This window comes from Protopterus annectens, chromosome 10.part0 (genome assembly GCF_019279795.1).
Source record: "Protopterus annectens isolate FY-2018-M chromosome 10.part0, PAN1.0, whole genome shotgun sequence".
Taxonomy (NCBI): domain Eukaryota; kingdom Metazoa; phylum Chordata; order Ceratodontiformes; family Protopteridae; genus Protopterus; species Protopterus annectens.
In genome coordinates this window covers 643018315-643032988 of record NC_056744.1, presented here as the reverse complement: position 1 = coordinate 643032988, position 14674 = coordinate 643018315, and the positions used below count along the sequence as shown (strand labels likewise).

The window sequence follows — 14674 nt, the reverse complement described above, 5'->3', positions numbered from 1 at the left end:
CTCCCCCATTTATTGATTGATTGATTGATTGATTGACTGATTGATTGATTTTTTTTTTGTATTTCTTGACCAGGGTAGAGCACTAATCTTTTTGGAACTCAGCCTAGGAACACTGTCTGACTAAGTGTGACACAGTTAGGCAATGGGGGCTGAGGACTTCAAACCCTGGACTTCTGGCTCACAGCAAACAGCTCATTAACAGCTCATTAATCCCTTGTACTAATTGCCAGACTTTATCTTTCCCTCCCTTCCTCGCCAGTCCTTTCCCTGTATATAACTGTATGTATCAAATATTTGTATATAGTGTCCTGTCACTGTAAACAACTCTCATTTTGCATCTTATGTTATAGTGACTCTATTTTAGCTCTTTGACTGTAAACTCCTTGATCCAAAAACACTGCTAATTGGGATTTCTCAAAATAATTTCAGTTATAAAGGGATTGAACAAACGTTACAGAATAAATTAGTGGTGTTCCCTCCAAAATCTGGACAGTTGAGAGGTGTGGATAGAGTTTGCAACAATAGCAAGAGATACTGCAGTTTATCTTCATTCATATAAACCTCAGCCCTCATTTGAGACTTGATGTAGCTAGCATTGCTTTTTTCTTGATACTTTCTTTCAGATGTTTTTATAGGACACGTGATTGATCCATAACTAAAGCACTAAGTAAAAATGTTACCAGGACTGATGTAAAACAAAAGAGAGACCTAAGTGGCATGCTAACAATGTGAGATTAGCAGAGTAACCACCTCCTTCAGCCGGTAAAAAGAAGTGACATAAACATACAAACTGCTCTTGTTTAATGCTGACCTGCCTTGTTACAGTAACAGCTTGAGAATGCAGCCCCACATGCTGGGAGATCTTCATCTACCGAACAATCTGGGCGAATGTCCACTTTCTGCAGATACTTCCAGTGTGCGCGTGCATTTGCACACACACACACACACACACACACACACACACACACACACACACACACACACACACACACATATATATATATATATATATAGAGAGAGAGAGAGATCCCTTTCTAAACATTTAACATTCACAACAGCAAACATTATAACCCTGAAACATTGAAACCTAAACAAGAAATGCAAAACCTGCTTTTTTGCAGGGGGCAAGCCCCTTTGCACCCCAGTATGTGAGGGGGGGCTGCACCCTCCACATCCATTGCTAATTATATATGCAGACTCCAAGATTGCACTACAGTGGGGAAAGGAGCAAAACCCCAATCCCCAATGTACTATTATCCCACATAACCTACACAATGAAGGTATTTCTTGCTTGATGTTCTGGGTTTGATGTTATAATGTAAGCTGTGGTGAACATTCGATGTTTATATACATACACACACAGACACACACACACACACATATATATATATATATATATATATATATATATATATATATATATATATATATATATATTTATACATATATATATATATATATATATATATATAAATGCCTTGCAGAACATCACTCCATGTTTGGACCGCATATGATCAACTAAGCAGGTGATCAACAGGTGTGCAAGATCGCACAGTTCACGGGTTTGTGGAAGATGCCATTATCCCATGTTTGCATGATCTCAAAGTTAGTTCCTCCAACATGGGAGTGCAGGAGGTCTTGCATCCCTGCAAAAGAGAAATGTTTTTGTTTGCTTTTTAAGTTTTACATTTTGCATGTACCAAGGCATTTTCTTGGCTCTGGTACTGGTGTGTTAACATCAGTGTTTAGAAAGTTTTGACATAATTTTGCCAGTCAATGTTAGGTGTATTTGATCATGACTACCACACACACACACACATATATATATATATATATATATATATATATATATATATATATATTAGATATATATATACATATATATATTTTATATATATACATATATATATTTTATATATATATATATATATATATATATATATATATATTATATATAGAGAGAGAAATATATATATATAGATATATATATATATATATATATATATATATATATATATATATATATATAAATCTTGCAGCATTGGGCCTTGTTACATATGACTGTTATTAACAATTTCTCGCTTGTCTACCAGTTACTGTATGAATACTTACTTCTTACCAATATACTATTTGAACTACAATTATACTAAATAATTAAACATCTTACATAATGAGACAGTTCTGAAATCAACTGCTCATTTCATAAATAACAAGGTAAATGCACAGCTGTTAGAATTTCAAATAACCCAGACTGTTGTTATTCTTCTGGGAACTAGTTACCAAAGGGCCTACTAGCAGTTAAAGATTAGAGTTCACTTAACGCCTGCATTAGATAGCATGCTGAGCTACATTCTAGAATGTATCTTGCATTATCAGTTATATATGTGGATGATTAGCTTATGTTACTTACACTGTTTGATACTTAAGAACATATTTTGTAGCAGAAGAAGAGCTCGCTGGCTTCCATTTGCAGATCATGCCTGTACCAAATTTCCCTCTGCAGCTCAGATTGGTTGGAGGCTGTGGTGAAACTGTTGCACAAAAAACAAGATACTGTTATGTGTCAGAAATACTTTGTAAAATTCATACTAGCTGTTGTTTTTTTTCAGTTATACCTATGTATCCTTTGTTCAAAAGAACAAATCACTCTTGCTAAAGATTTCACACAGAGATCAAAACGTACCTTTTTAAGGAAGCAAAATGTAATTACTTCTTAGGCAATGACATGATCTAATTGTCCATTCCTCTTCCTCCTCTTTTCTCTACCAACCTCTTCTTCATTCCACACTTTCTTGCCCCTTAAATTACTAATTCCTCACAAAATTAATTTATATTGTTTCTTCTACTCTTGCAGCATATTTAGCCTATCTAATGTCATTGTAATCTACTGTTATTGCCTAAAAGGCAAGTGAGCATTTCTAATCATGTGTATAATATTGTGTTATTGTGTTTATAGAATTTCACTTGGATACTTCAGTTACTACATATACCTCTTTAATACTATTTTGCCCAATGGGCTCAGGTCACAGCTAAAAAGGGTCCACAGACAAGTGCAATAACTCAATTTACAAATGTAATAATAAAAATAAAAAAAAAATAATAATAAAATAATATAAAATTCATGTTACATACCACTTGCATGTTTCATGTAAAAACATTCTGGTGCATAATTTAACAGTAACTATTATAAATGCTTCTGTATCTACTTTTGGTCCATCATTCAATAATTGCAGTCATGCAATAAAATAAATAAAATAAACTTGCAAAAATGCATGCAGTAAAGGCAAATAATATTCATATGCTTTACCGTCTTATTCTACAGGCTTAGAGTGCCTCTCTGTCTGTGTTTAGGTGTCTCTGTGTAGGTTTGTCTGTCTCTCTGTCTTAGCTAACCCCAGGCTTCATAATCTTTACAGCGATCCCTCTATTCTTACCAGCACTTAATCCACCTCTCATTATATATGGTATAAGGTGCTTGGACAGTTTGTTGAAATGAACTTGATTAAATTCCACTTTGACAAACCAAGCATAATTTAAGTGGTCTTTTAAACTGAAGACCATTTTCCTTAAGTTTAAGAAAGAGTGGGTGCTCAACTTGAACACAAATAAAAAAGGGATCACAGGTGTGTGTGTGTGTGTGTGTGTGTGTGTGTGTGTGTGTGTGTGTGTGTGTAATTGTCATAGATTGTACTGTCCCAATACTCTGATATTTCTGTAACCAGAAAACTGTCCTTCCCTCCGGAATTGCAGTGACCTCAGAGTTTATTATATTAAGTGGGGGAGGAATGGCCACAGTCTCTTCCATGAGGGGTATGAATATGGCTCACCCAGAAAATACCTTTTTCCATGTACCAGGAAATCCCTAGTACCTCTTCCCCTCCTGTATGAAAAACTGACTTTTTTTCCTTTTTAAAACTTCTACCTTTCCTTCCAACATACCCCATGTATACTTAATTCTGATAACCTCTCTCAGAACAATGAATATGTAGATACAAAATAAATATTTTCTTGCCCCTGTTGAAGACAGAACTGCTGTCTTTGTTCTCCATGCATTTTAAAACCTATTCTTTTGTTAGTCTTAAAAACTCTATCCATACTCTCTTGTACCTCTTTTTCATTATATCCTCTACTACAAAATATTTTATAAGTCTCATTAACTTCCTTCCTCACATCTTCAGAATTATTACATAGTCTCTTGACCCTCATGAATTCCCCGTGGGGTATAGATTTAATAGTGTGTGGTGGGTGACAACTTTCCCCATGTAATATATGGCTAGATTCACTAAATTTTCTATGTATAATGGTTCTCAGATTTTTCCTATTATTCCCTCCAACAAAACATCTAAATAATCAACTCTGTTCCCTGTCTGTAAGCCATCAAAACTTATTCCATAATCATTACATGAAACTTGTCCAAAAATTCTTTTACTTCCTTTTTGCCACCCTTGCAGATGAGAATTAAATCATCAATATAACGAAAGTACTTCCCCACATACTGTTTAAAATTTTTTTGTTTTTATATACTCCCTTTCAAAGAAACCCATGAATATATTGGCGTACATGGGGGCAAAAGCTGCCCCCATTGCTGTACCCCTCAATTGTCTATATGGGCTACCACTGAACTCAAAAATATTATTCTTCAAACAATACATCACCAGTTCCAATATATATTGTTTACTGGAGTATCACCCATAAAACAGCAATGCAAAAATTGCTGTCTTACATAGTCTTGGGTTTCTCTTTCCATAACCTAATAGGATGAAGTCATATGGTATGTACAAAATTATGAAAATGAAATATGGCATGTTTGATCTCATGCCTCCTAATGTATATTTGACTTAAGTTTCAGTCATGCCTACCAACCCACTAATCCACCCATTCTGCAGCTTTCTCCTGGTTGCCATTTTCCAGAAAAACATTGATGTCCTTTTGCATGCAGAATGTCTATACCTATTCAAGATGAGGCATGAGCATGGAAGAGGATTTGGCAGCACCCGTGGAGATAAGCCCTACAGCCCTGTTTGCCACTACAGGTGTTGCTGTTGCTACTCTGCACTATTTGCATTGGTGGAGTACTGAGACAATCTGAACCAGAATCCTCAAGTGTCCTTCTTCAGATATCATGATGGTGTAGCTTTTTAAGTGATAGAACCTAAGGGGGGTCTCTGTCCCCAAGATAAAAAAAAAACATATCTGCTGATGATGGGTGCCTTGTACCCATACCTTTTTCTACCATTCCTCCTACATTAGCATCAAAATAGTCTAACTGTTCTTTAATATTATCTAACCCCACCCCACTGCATCTTATGTATGATAACATTATAACTCATGTTGCTAACAACTATTATTTCTCATGTCATAATGTTTCTAGTCACTTTCCGGATCTTAATATATTATCAAAATATGATGTTCATGTAAGCATTATTTGAGTCTGATCTTCACTTGAGTCCAGCCAATAGACTGAAATTATTATGTTGTTTTTGTATGTAACACTCAAAGCTCTTTGTACTGATATGCAAAGTATACAAATTAATTCAATGCCTATCCATTTTTGTCTATCTATCTGCCTATTTTAAATGTCTTAATGTCTTTCTCTCTCTCTCTTGTTCTCTGTTTACCTCAATGTATCTGTGTCTCTTGTCCTTATGTTAACGTAACCCATTTTTTTGGGTCTATGTCAGACTATTGAACAGCCACATTGTTGAACATATCATCTAGTCAACAATGCAGGCCATCGAACCATTCTGAGATTGTGTTGTGGTGGGAATCATAAAAAAAAAAAAAAGATTGCCCTTTTCCCCACTATAGTGTGATCTTGGAGATGGTATATATAATTAGTGGGGGGAGCAGCCCCCCACATGAGGGGTTGATAGCCTGCATTGTTGACAAGATGACATTTGAGAATGTGGCCATTCAACAGTCTGTTGTAGACCCCTTTTTTGCCTGATAATGGGAAACTATTTTTTTTTTGTTTGTTATTCTGGTGCAAAATTGCTAATGCAGTCACAAATTGATCAGAGATAACTGACTCTATTTTATTGTCACCCACTGTGGTTTACATTTGCTGTTCTTTTTAGAACTGCTGATCTTCCTTCCAGATCAAAAGTGAAATATGTAAATCTTAGTTCTTCATGAAATTTCATCTAGTAAAAAATGCACTTCTGTATGTAACCAAAAGCTTTATTCCATTAATCCTCAATTTATGTGTGGACACATACTGTCTCACCTCCTTTCCATTTTAGTGACTGACAAAACAGGACCTTATAAACAATCTACAAGAAAATAGCATTCAAACAACATCTTTAAATAATCATCTGTGAAATGATAGGGATACAGTATGTAAAAATTAACACATTAGCACATTATTCAAATTGTTTGTACCTGTCACTGTGTGTATCCCAATACAAAACTCCTGCTATGAAAATTACCACATTAAGACATTATTCAAAAAGCCTATGTCTGTCACTACATGTATCCTAATACAAATAAATTTAGATATACTTCAGTTTCCTGAAGCGTAAATATTTTGAATTACCTCCTCAATATCCACCCAAACCCTTCCTAAACAATACAGCAAACAATAATTAAAAAAAAGCAAACTACAACATTATCCCTCATCATTTGTCCATAATATAATCAATGGAAAGGATAAAAAAATTAGCAGTATGTATGCCCTGCTACCCCTTTCTGTCTTAAATATGGTGGTAATCATAAAATGTAACTGGACAGTTGCCTTCTAGGAAACAGCATCCATAAAACTGTATGCCTGTCTACTACCGGTTCATGTACAAAGACTACAGGTTTGAAATCAAGAGCTGGACAGTGAAACATAAACACAAATATACCTCTTGAAAATCTATTCAATCAAAATTTGTTTTTCATATCACCCAGCAGGGTGTTAATGAAATAATAAACACAATTTACTTCCAACTTTGATGGTTGTCTCTTCGAGGATGTTCCCTTCAGGTCCATGGCAACAGAGGCTATAATTGCCTTCTGTGACAAATGTGAGATATACTTTGACCGCTGATCTGTTCACAGCATAATAGGTATCAGAATGCACCTTTTCATGGTTCAAGGTCCAGAAAACCTGGTCTGCACCGTAAATGTCATTGGGATGAATGTTGCAGGTAGCGTTAACACTTGATCCAACCTGCAGGACAACACTGTGAACACCTTTTTCACCTGTGAAGCAAATACAATGCAATATGTTATGCAGCTGACTGAAAAGGATGACAGAAAAAAGATCAGGTTGTGCAGTGCAACATTCTTGGTACAAAACTAACTGTAACTTAGATACTATTTTGTATTTGTCAAATGATAAGTGTCCGCTTTATGTAAAGTTGCTTAATTTTGTTATTTACTGCCCAGAATGGAAGGGAACACAATGAGCAATAATTTGTGATGTGTTTTGAGATATCTAGTTAACTGTTGCAGAAGAAGACAGACTGCAAACTAATCTGTCTGATATCTGGTTGATGAGATCTGTAGTTACATTTAAGTCTGAGTAATCATATAAATTGTTTCCATTGATGATAACAATAAGATAAGCTGATTTCAAACTGATACTTGTATTTTCAGTGCTTCTTCTTCCACATTTTCTTATTAAATGCTACAAGTTTTTCAGTTTCACTTAATAGCATGATAGCTGAAGACTGTTATAATTCCTTAAAAGCTGTAGAAGCTTAGGGTATTGGCAGTCTGCAATTAATCATTCTTAATTTAAACTTTATGTATTTATCTACCTTATATTTACTTAGGTTTTCCTTGGGATCCCCAGTTTTTTGCCACATCGTAAAACATATTAGGTTATGCAAAATTCTTCTAAACTGCGCTCATTAGTGTGTGAGTCCTGTAATACAACCCAACGCATATTCTCTTCTTTAAGCAGTTGTTTGCCACGATGTGCTCTAGCTCTCCCTAAAAGCCTGACTAGAATAAAGCAGGTACTGGAAAATGAAAGAAAATGAATGCATGTTGTCGATGGTGGATTATCTTTTCCACTGTGAATGGAGAATGACGCAGCTTAAGATACCAAATTGATTTTAATTTATATCAATGAAGGTCACGACTAACACAAAAACATTTGTCTGGATCAGCAGTTATGAGGAAAAGGCTATGATTCTGCTGCAGAACAAACAGAATGCGGAAGGGCTGATAGCCCTAGTAGGTGTGCCAAAGAACATTGGCTGGATATTATTGTGTTATTGTCAGCAAGCTGTGAGCCAGCCAGCCCTGCAGAAATTCAACACATTCCTCTAGTTTATAGACAATAACCAAAGGTCCACATTCATTTATAAGAAGCACAGTGTCACTGGCATGTCGAATGGCAGGTCATTCACAGAAAGTGCCCATAATATCAAATTGCGAGTTTCAGAAGCAGATGGTTTAAAACCCCATTTACTGATCTTCAGTAAACAAGTTTTCTTTACTCCAGTGGTGCATATCTCCTAATCTGTTTGCACAAGAAATCTGGGCAAACGCTAAAATAATGGGGTCAAGGCCCACAAATAGGAGCAGATTTTAAATATTGCTCTTATAAACTTAGAAAGCTGCCAGAATAACAAGATTTGTGTTAGCATGCATTTTCTGAAGGATATGAAGTCTGAAAATGCCATTATTTAGTGACTTCAATCCTCAGTGATTTGCCAGAAAAACAGAAATTTTATGAAAAGCAGAGCAAAAATATGAGGCAAAAATCTGGTCAGTTAAGTGTTATGCCAGTGTAACACATGATCCTAGATTATGTAATAAAAATTAGAGGGTACATTAAGACTAGAGGACAAGAAACATTTTCACATTCTAGTTTTGAACAATTCATTTCTGAAAACAGGCATTTCAGTAAGCACGTCTGGCAGTTGGTGCACAGAAGATGAATGTTATGAACTATTAACAAGTTGCTTCCTGTGCACCAGAGTTTGATTCCCTTAGCCTCCATTTGCTTGTCTGTCTCTAAGCAAATCACTAAACCAGACAGTGCTCCCAGGCTGTCTAAAAATGTCCATAAATGCTTAATTTATTGGGCAAATAGTAAAGAGTACTGTATTACATTGCTCATGCCACTGTAGACAGAATAACTTATTTCAATGCTCAGAAACCTTTAACTTATACTTATATAGTTGCCCTCTTTATGCAGATTAAGATATTAGCTACCCCATTTTGATTTAAATAGTTAGTTGACTGTTCAACTAGTGTGTCATGTAAATGATTACAAATTATTGACTATCCTTGCTGTAAAATAATATTTCCTTATATTACCCTTAAAAACTGCCACCCATTATTTACCAATTTATCTTTACTGAAGTTAATACCACTTGGTTTATTATTCATTGACTTGTATACCCAGATCAATATCCTCCCTTTTTCTCCTCAAATGTTATTCTATCACTAGAATTTAACCATTTCAAACTATTAACATACTTTGTGGTCCTTTCTTGCACTCCCAAACAATTTTGATCTCCCTTTCTGTATACTGACTTCACAACTGCATAGCACATTCCATGTGGCACCAAACAGTAACACTATATATATAGAGGAAGAAATACCTTCTCATTTCTGAATTCATATCCCTTCAAAATACTAACCCACATTTTATTTGCCTTTGGAGCTATCTTAGAACATCACAATTTATCATTTAAGTGGACTCTAGAATTCTGGATGCTTTTCTTATTCAAACACTTCTTAAATCAATTATTTTAATTTGTATTTATTCACAAATTATATAATCCAAATTTCACAGTCCTAAGTTTTTCCTGTAGTATATATATATATATATATATATATATATATATATATATATATATATATATATATATATATATACTTCTTTATATATATATATATGTATATATATATATATATATATATATATATGTAAAATGAAAAAGTGCGCGGTACATCAAATGGTGCTTGGAATCCAATGCACATCCAATACACATACCAAAACCAATCCAGCACTCAAGATAAAAATCAAACAGTCATAGTAGAAAGAAGTTTATTAGGCTCGCCTGCCCAACACAAACACAGACCGGTAGCCAGTTTCACTCAAAGCGTCATCAGTGTGCAACATCATCAGGCGAAGCTCGGATTTAAATATTTAGTGCAGACTTTCTATTTACAGAATTTAAAGAGGTATACGCATATAATCAATCACTATCCATTAATACCTAAAGACAATATAATATAATATATTCATATAACATATATGAACATTTATTACTAAGAACTGACGAAAACTTCCACATTTAAATATTCCCCAGGCATTACAGGAAACCTACATGAAGAAATCATTACTTACCTTGTCAGAGTATGCATCATGGCCATATGTTTGATAACATCATAGAAAATCAGGCAACAAGAATCTCCAGGCTCTGTACCAATGAGGATGATTTTGACACTGAGTACATTAAATTTCACACCAATTTAAAAGAAAGGGACTATAGTGATAGAAATCTTGATATGGGAACCAGTCTTAGAGATATTGCAAATGAAAAAGGACATCTGTACTTTTCCAAACAAGGAGTTAATTCACGCAGTATGCCCACAAGAGTAAGAACCCAGGAAATACGTGTTAATTGTACTCTTACATATAATATGGACAATAGACAAATATGCGATATTGTCAAAAGGTTCTGACCCATATTAACTGCAGATGAAAAGATAAGGGATGTTGCAGGAGAAACACCTAGATTCACCTTCAGGAATAGAAAGAATCTTAAAAGATTATTATGCAATAAGGATAGATTCACTAATCAGAAGCCCACCGTCAGAAAGGGTACTTTTAGATGTCACAGATGCAAAGCTTGTATGTCTATTGACACCACCAATGTCTTTGTCCATCCTTGTACCAATAGAACTTACAACTTCGATGTTTTTGCAGATTGCAACACTCAACACCTGATTTATCTAGCCTGTTGCTGCCAATGCACTGCCTTTTATATAGGCAAGACCGATCAATGGCTGAAAGATCGAAAATTACGCCATCTAAGGGATATTAAAAATTTAGGTCTGAACAACGCGCTTGCTATTCATGTTTCACATAACCCTACACATAATTTCAAATTTAAAGTGATGAAAGTAGTCCCCCCAGACTCTAAGGGAAGGAGATGTAAAAAATAGAACCGAGGTTCGTGAAATTAGTTGAATAGTTAACATGAGAGCAAATTGCTTCCCTGAACTAAATAACATTGTTCCGTTTAAACCTATACTGAAGGCTAAAAGAACAAGGATTGGTTCTAGCATGGAGGCTTGACTGCCAGAAGACCTATGATTGGTTTTAGCTTGGAGGCTGGACTGTTAACCAGGTACTGAATGGAGGTTATGTCTATTGGACATAGAGAGGGTGAGAACTGAAGTTGCAACAGGCATTGGCTAACTAGGATTTTAAGTAAAATGGGAGCACGAAGTAGAATCACGATCTGAAGAAGGCTAGTATAGCCAAAAGCACTTATTAGAAGTCAACACTGTGTCTTTTTACCATTGTTTTTATTTGGAGAATAAAGTTTTACTTTTAACAGTTTTTATCCAGCTGTGGTGGCTCACCAAGGATATTCTTCTACTTTTATATTTTCTTTCTCTTGGTGCCTTCAGCAATGCAACTGTGTCTCCACTCAGTCTACATGTAAATTAAAGTTATAAAATAAGATGCAAAATACAAATGAATTACATTCGAATAACTTACAGGACATAAGGCAGAAAATACAGATTAATTCAATTCAAATTACTTGCAAGACATTAACAATGGATTGCTACATAACCTTTTAATTGAATAAAGGGTCACTGAAAGACTTTTAAAAGCGTCGATGGTTAACGCAATTGAGCCAAATGGAATTCATCCCAAAATTCTAAAAACTAACTGTGAAACTACAGAAACCAATTACAAAACAAAATGTGGATTTTCTGCAGCAGTGAAGGGTAGACTAAACTGCATTTGCAAGGACTGAACAGAACAGGAAATAGAAACTTCAGACTGGTTATCCTTTGCGAGGACTGAACAGAACAGGAAATGGAAACTTCAGAGTGGTTATACTGATCTCAGTGAAAGAAGAAAATGACAGAATTCCTCCTAGTGGAAAATCTTGTCCGATATTTAGATGTCAGACTAGGGCGAGACCCGAATAGAATGTGTCACAGAGGGTGGACCTTGTCAAGCAAATCTCTATTCGACTATGAGACTAATACATCAAGGCAGAGTAGAGCTGTACACTTGGTACATTTGGACACTAGTATAATATCAGAAAGATTAATACTGATGTTAGGGACACCACAAATGGGAGGTAAGGTGTCAGCAAAATGATGGCTGTTAAATTGTATTTGCAGTAAGAAAGGTGGCATAATTATGAGATTCCACAGTAGCCATTACTCATACCAATATTCTTTAATATATATGTAAATTCCCAGACAAATGAGCCTGACTGAAATTATTTCTCTTTGTATATGGCAAGATATGCAGCACAGTAGATATGCAAGTAGGTTTTAAGAAGATGAGATGGAGCTGACAAAACTGCAAGGCAAGACTAATGCATGGCAACTCAGATCTGGGTAAAAAAAAAAAAAAAAAAAAAAGGAAAGATTTATTTTTATCTCACTTTGCCCCCACTGCCTACTAATTTTGCATCTCTCTCTTATGGTCAGCTGATATACTCATTCCTATTTATCGAGACAAAGTTGACCAAAAAGGGAAACCATACAGGCAGCCATCAGGGTGAATTGAGATATTTGCATTTTTGCCACACTCCCCCTATGCATGCATGAATAAGCTACTCACAGGTGGCTATACAATGGGTTGACTAAGCTGAGTAGATCTTCCCCTTTCATAACAACATATCTAAGCAAGCATTCCTGCCCACTGGCATAAGGCACCACAGGCTGTCCTCCTTGGTCTCCGCCAAGGACAATTCTTCCCAGTCATGTGCCTCCAAGTATGAGAACTCCTACCTCCCTGACAGAAGTAAGCAGGCTCTGACCCTCTGTTCCTCTTCCTGTCTCACCTATCTCCTCCAGTGTCAGGGACACTGATCAAACCCTGGTTTATCTTGGTCGTAATCAGGGCTCCATTTCTCAATGCCATAGAGCAAGGTATAAATGACAGCAAAGTTAGATAACTGCTTCATGGCAGAAGAAGTGAAGCACTGCCATCAATAAACATGAAAAGAGATATCGGAGTGTTTAACTTGGGTGACTTACACACAGAAAATATCTTCATGAATGTCATAAGAAAATCTGTGGGCATACCTCTTAACTTCTTTTCACAAGAATTCTGGACAAAGCCAAAAATAATAGGGGACAAGGCAAAAAATCAGGGACAGATTTAAAATATTACTTTAATTCACTTACATAGCAAAGAGATTTTGCATTGAAGTTCATTTTATGAATAATAAAAAGTAAAACTCCAATGCCTGGCATTACTAGCTGACTGTAATCCTCGGTGATTTATTCCAAGTAACTGCAAATACTTCATCCTGAGTGGATCACACCATTTGGAGCCCTCATCTCCTCATCTCTGGAAGAACATAAATCTGACTGTGGTGACTCAGAGGAGCTCCATCAAGATGCTGTAACATTTACAGCAGAAGTCTTATGAGAAAAGGTGACTAGAACTAAACAAGCACACCAATAAGAAAAGGAGAGAGATGGGAGATATCAAAACACATTTCAAATATTAGGTGTCATTTATCATTAAGTTGTCTGCTTTCCCTTCAAGGAACATAGACCATATCAAGCACCTTTTCCTTACTCAGGTCCTTTCTGTACTGATGTATCTAATCTTGACTACTGTAATTCCTTGTTCTTAGGGATTCTAATGTTGACCTTGACTGGAAGCAGCTCATACAGAATTTTGTGGTTTACATTCTTACAGGTACCTCTACATACCTTCACACAGCTCAAGTTATGTGGAATTTGTACTAGTTACCAGTTCAGTCTTGTATTACATTTGAAGGTTTAGTGCTGTTTCATTTAGCCTTGCATGATTTTATTCCTCCATATCTGAAGGAGTTTTCCATCCCTTTAATCCTTTCAGGCCTTTGTGTTCCACATTCATAAACTTGAAGGTTCCCAAACTGCATTGTTTAATATTTCTGTTGCCAAGTCCATAACCTCTGGAACCTTCTCCACTGTGAATGTGAGAAGTGGTGATGATAATTCAGCTGGGAAATCTTTCCCTTAAACACAAAAATCAACATCAGCAGTGCAAAGAAGACAGCTGTGTTCTTATGATACACTCCTTCAATATGCTCAGCTAGCGTCACTGTGTACTGATGGTGACTCTGTCATTTTTTTTTATCTCAGGAAGGAGTTAAACACAGTTACGTCCAGTATATGAGTAGATATATATGAGTCTATCATCAAGCATCGAACATTCACAATACTGAACAACGAAAGAACGATAATCTGAAATCAAATCTACAATGATCAAGATCAACATAAATTAAAACTAATTTTTTGAAGGGGGTCAACCCCCCCCCCATGCCCTCAGACCCCCTGATAATTATATTTACCAACTCTGAGATCACACAACAATGGGGCAATGGCAAATAACAGCCTGTTGCACCACAATCCCATACAAAAGACTGATGGCAAAAACTCCATTTAAACAATATTTATTCATATGAGTGTTCACTGTTATTCACAACCTGAAAAAGAGTCCACTGTTTTAGACTTCAACTGTATATTC

General features: G+C 35.7%; 1 protein-coding gene across 1 annotated transcript in view; it reads right to left on the bottom strand.

Moving 5' to 3' along the window:
* Positions 1 to 14674, bottom strand: part of LOC122812798 (cytokine receptor-like factor 1) — a 305003-nt gene that overhangs the window by 151894 nt on the left and 138435 nt on the right. Inside the window, exons 2-3 of the mRNA XM_044084858.1 lie at positions 6925 to 7185; positions 2411 to 2531 (exon numbers count right to left, since the gene is read on the bottom strand). Of these exons, the coding sequence (XP_043940793.1) occupies positions 2411 to 2531; positions 6925 to 7185 (382 nt within the window). The remainder of the gene's footprint in view (positions 1 to 2410; positions 2532 to 6924; positions 7186 to 14674) is intronic.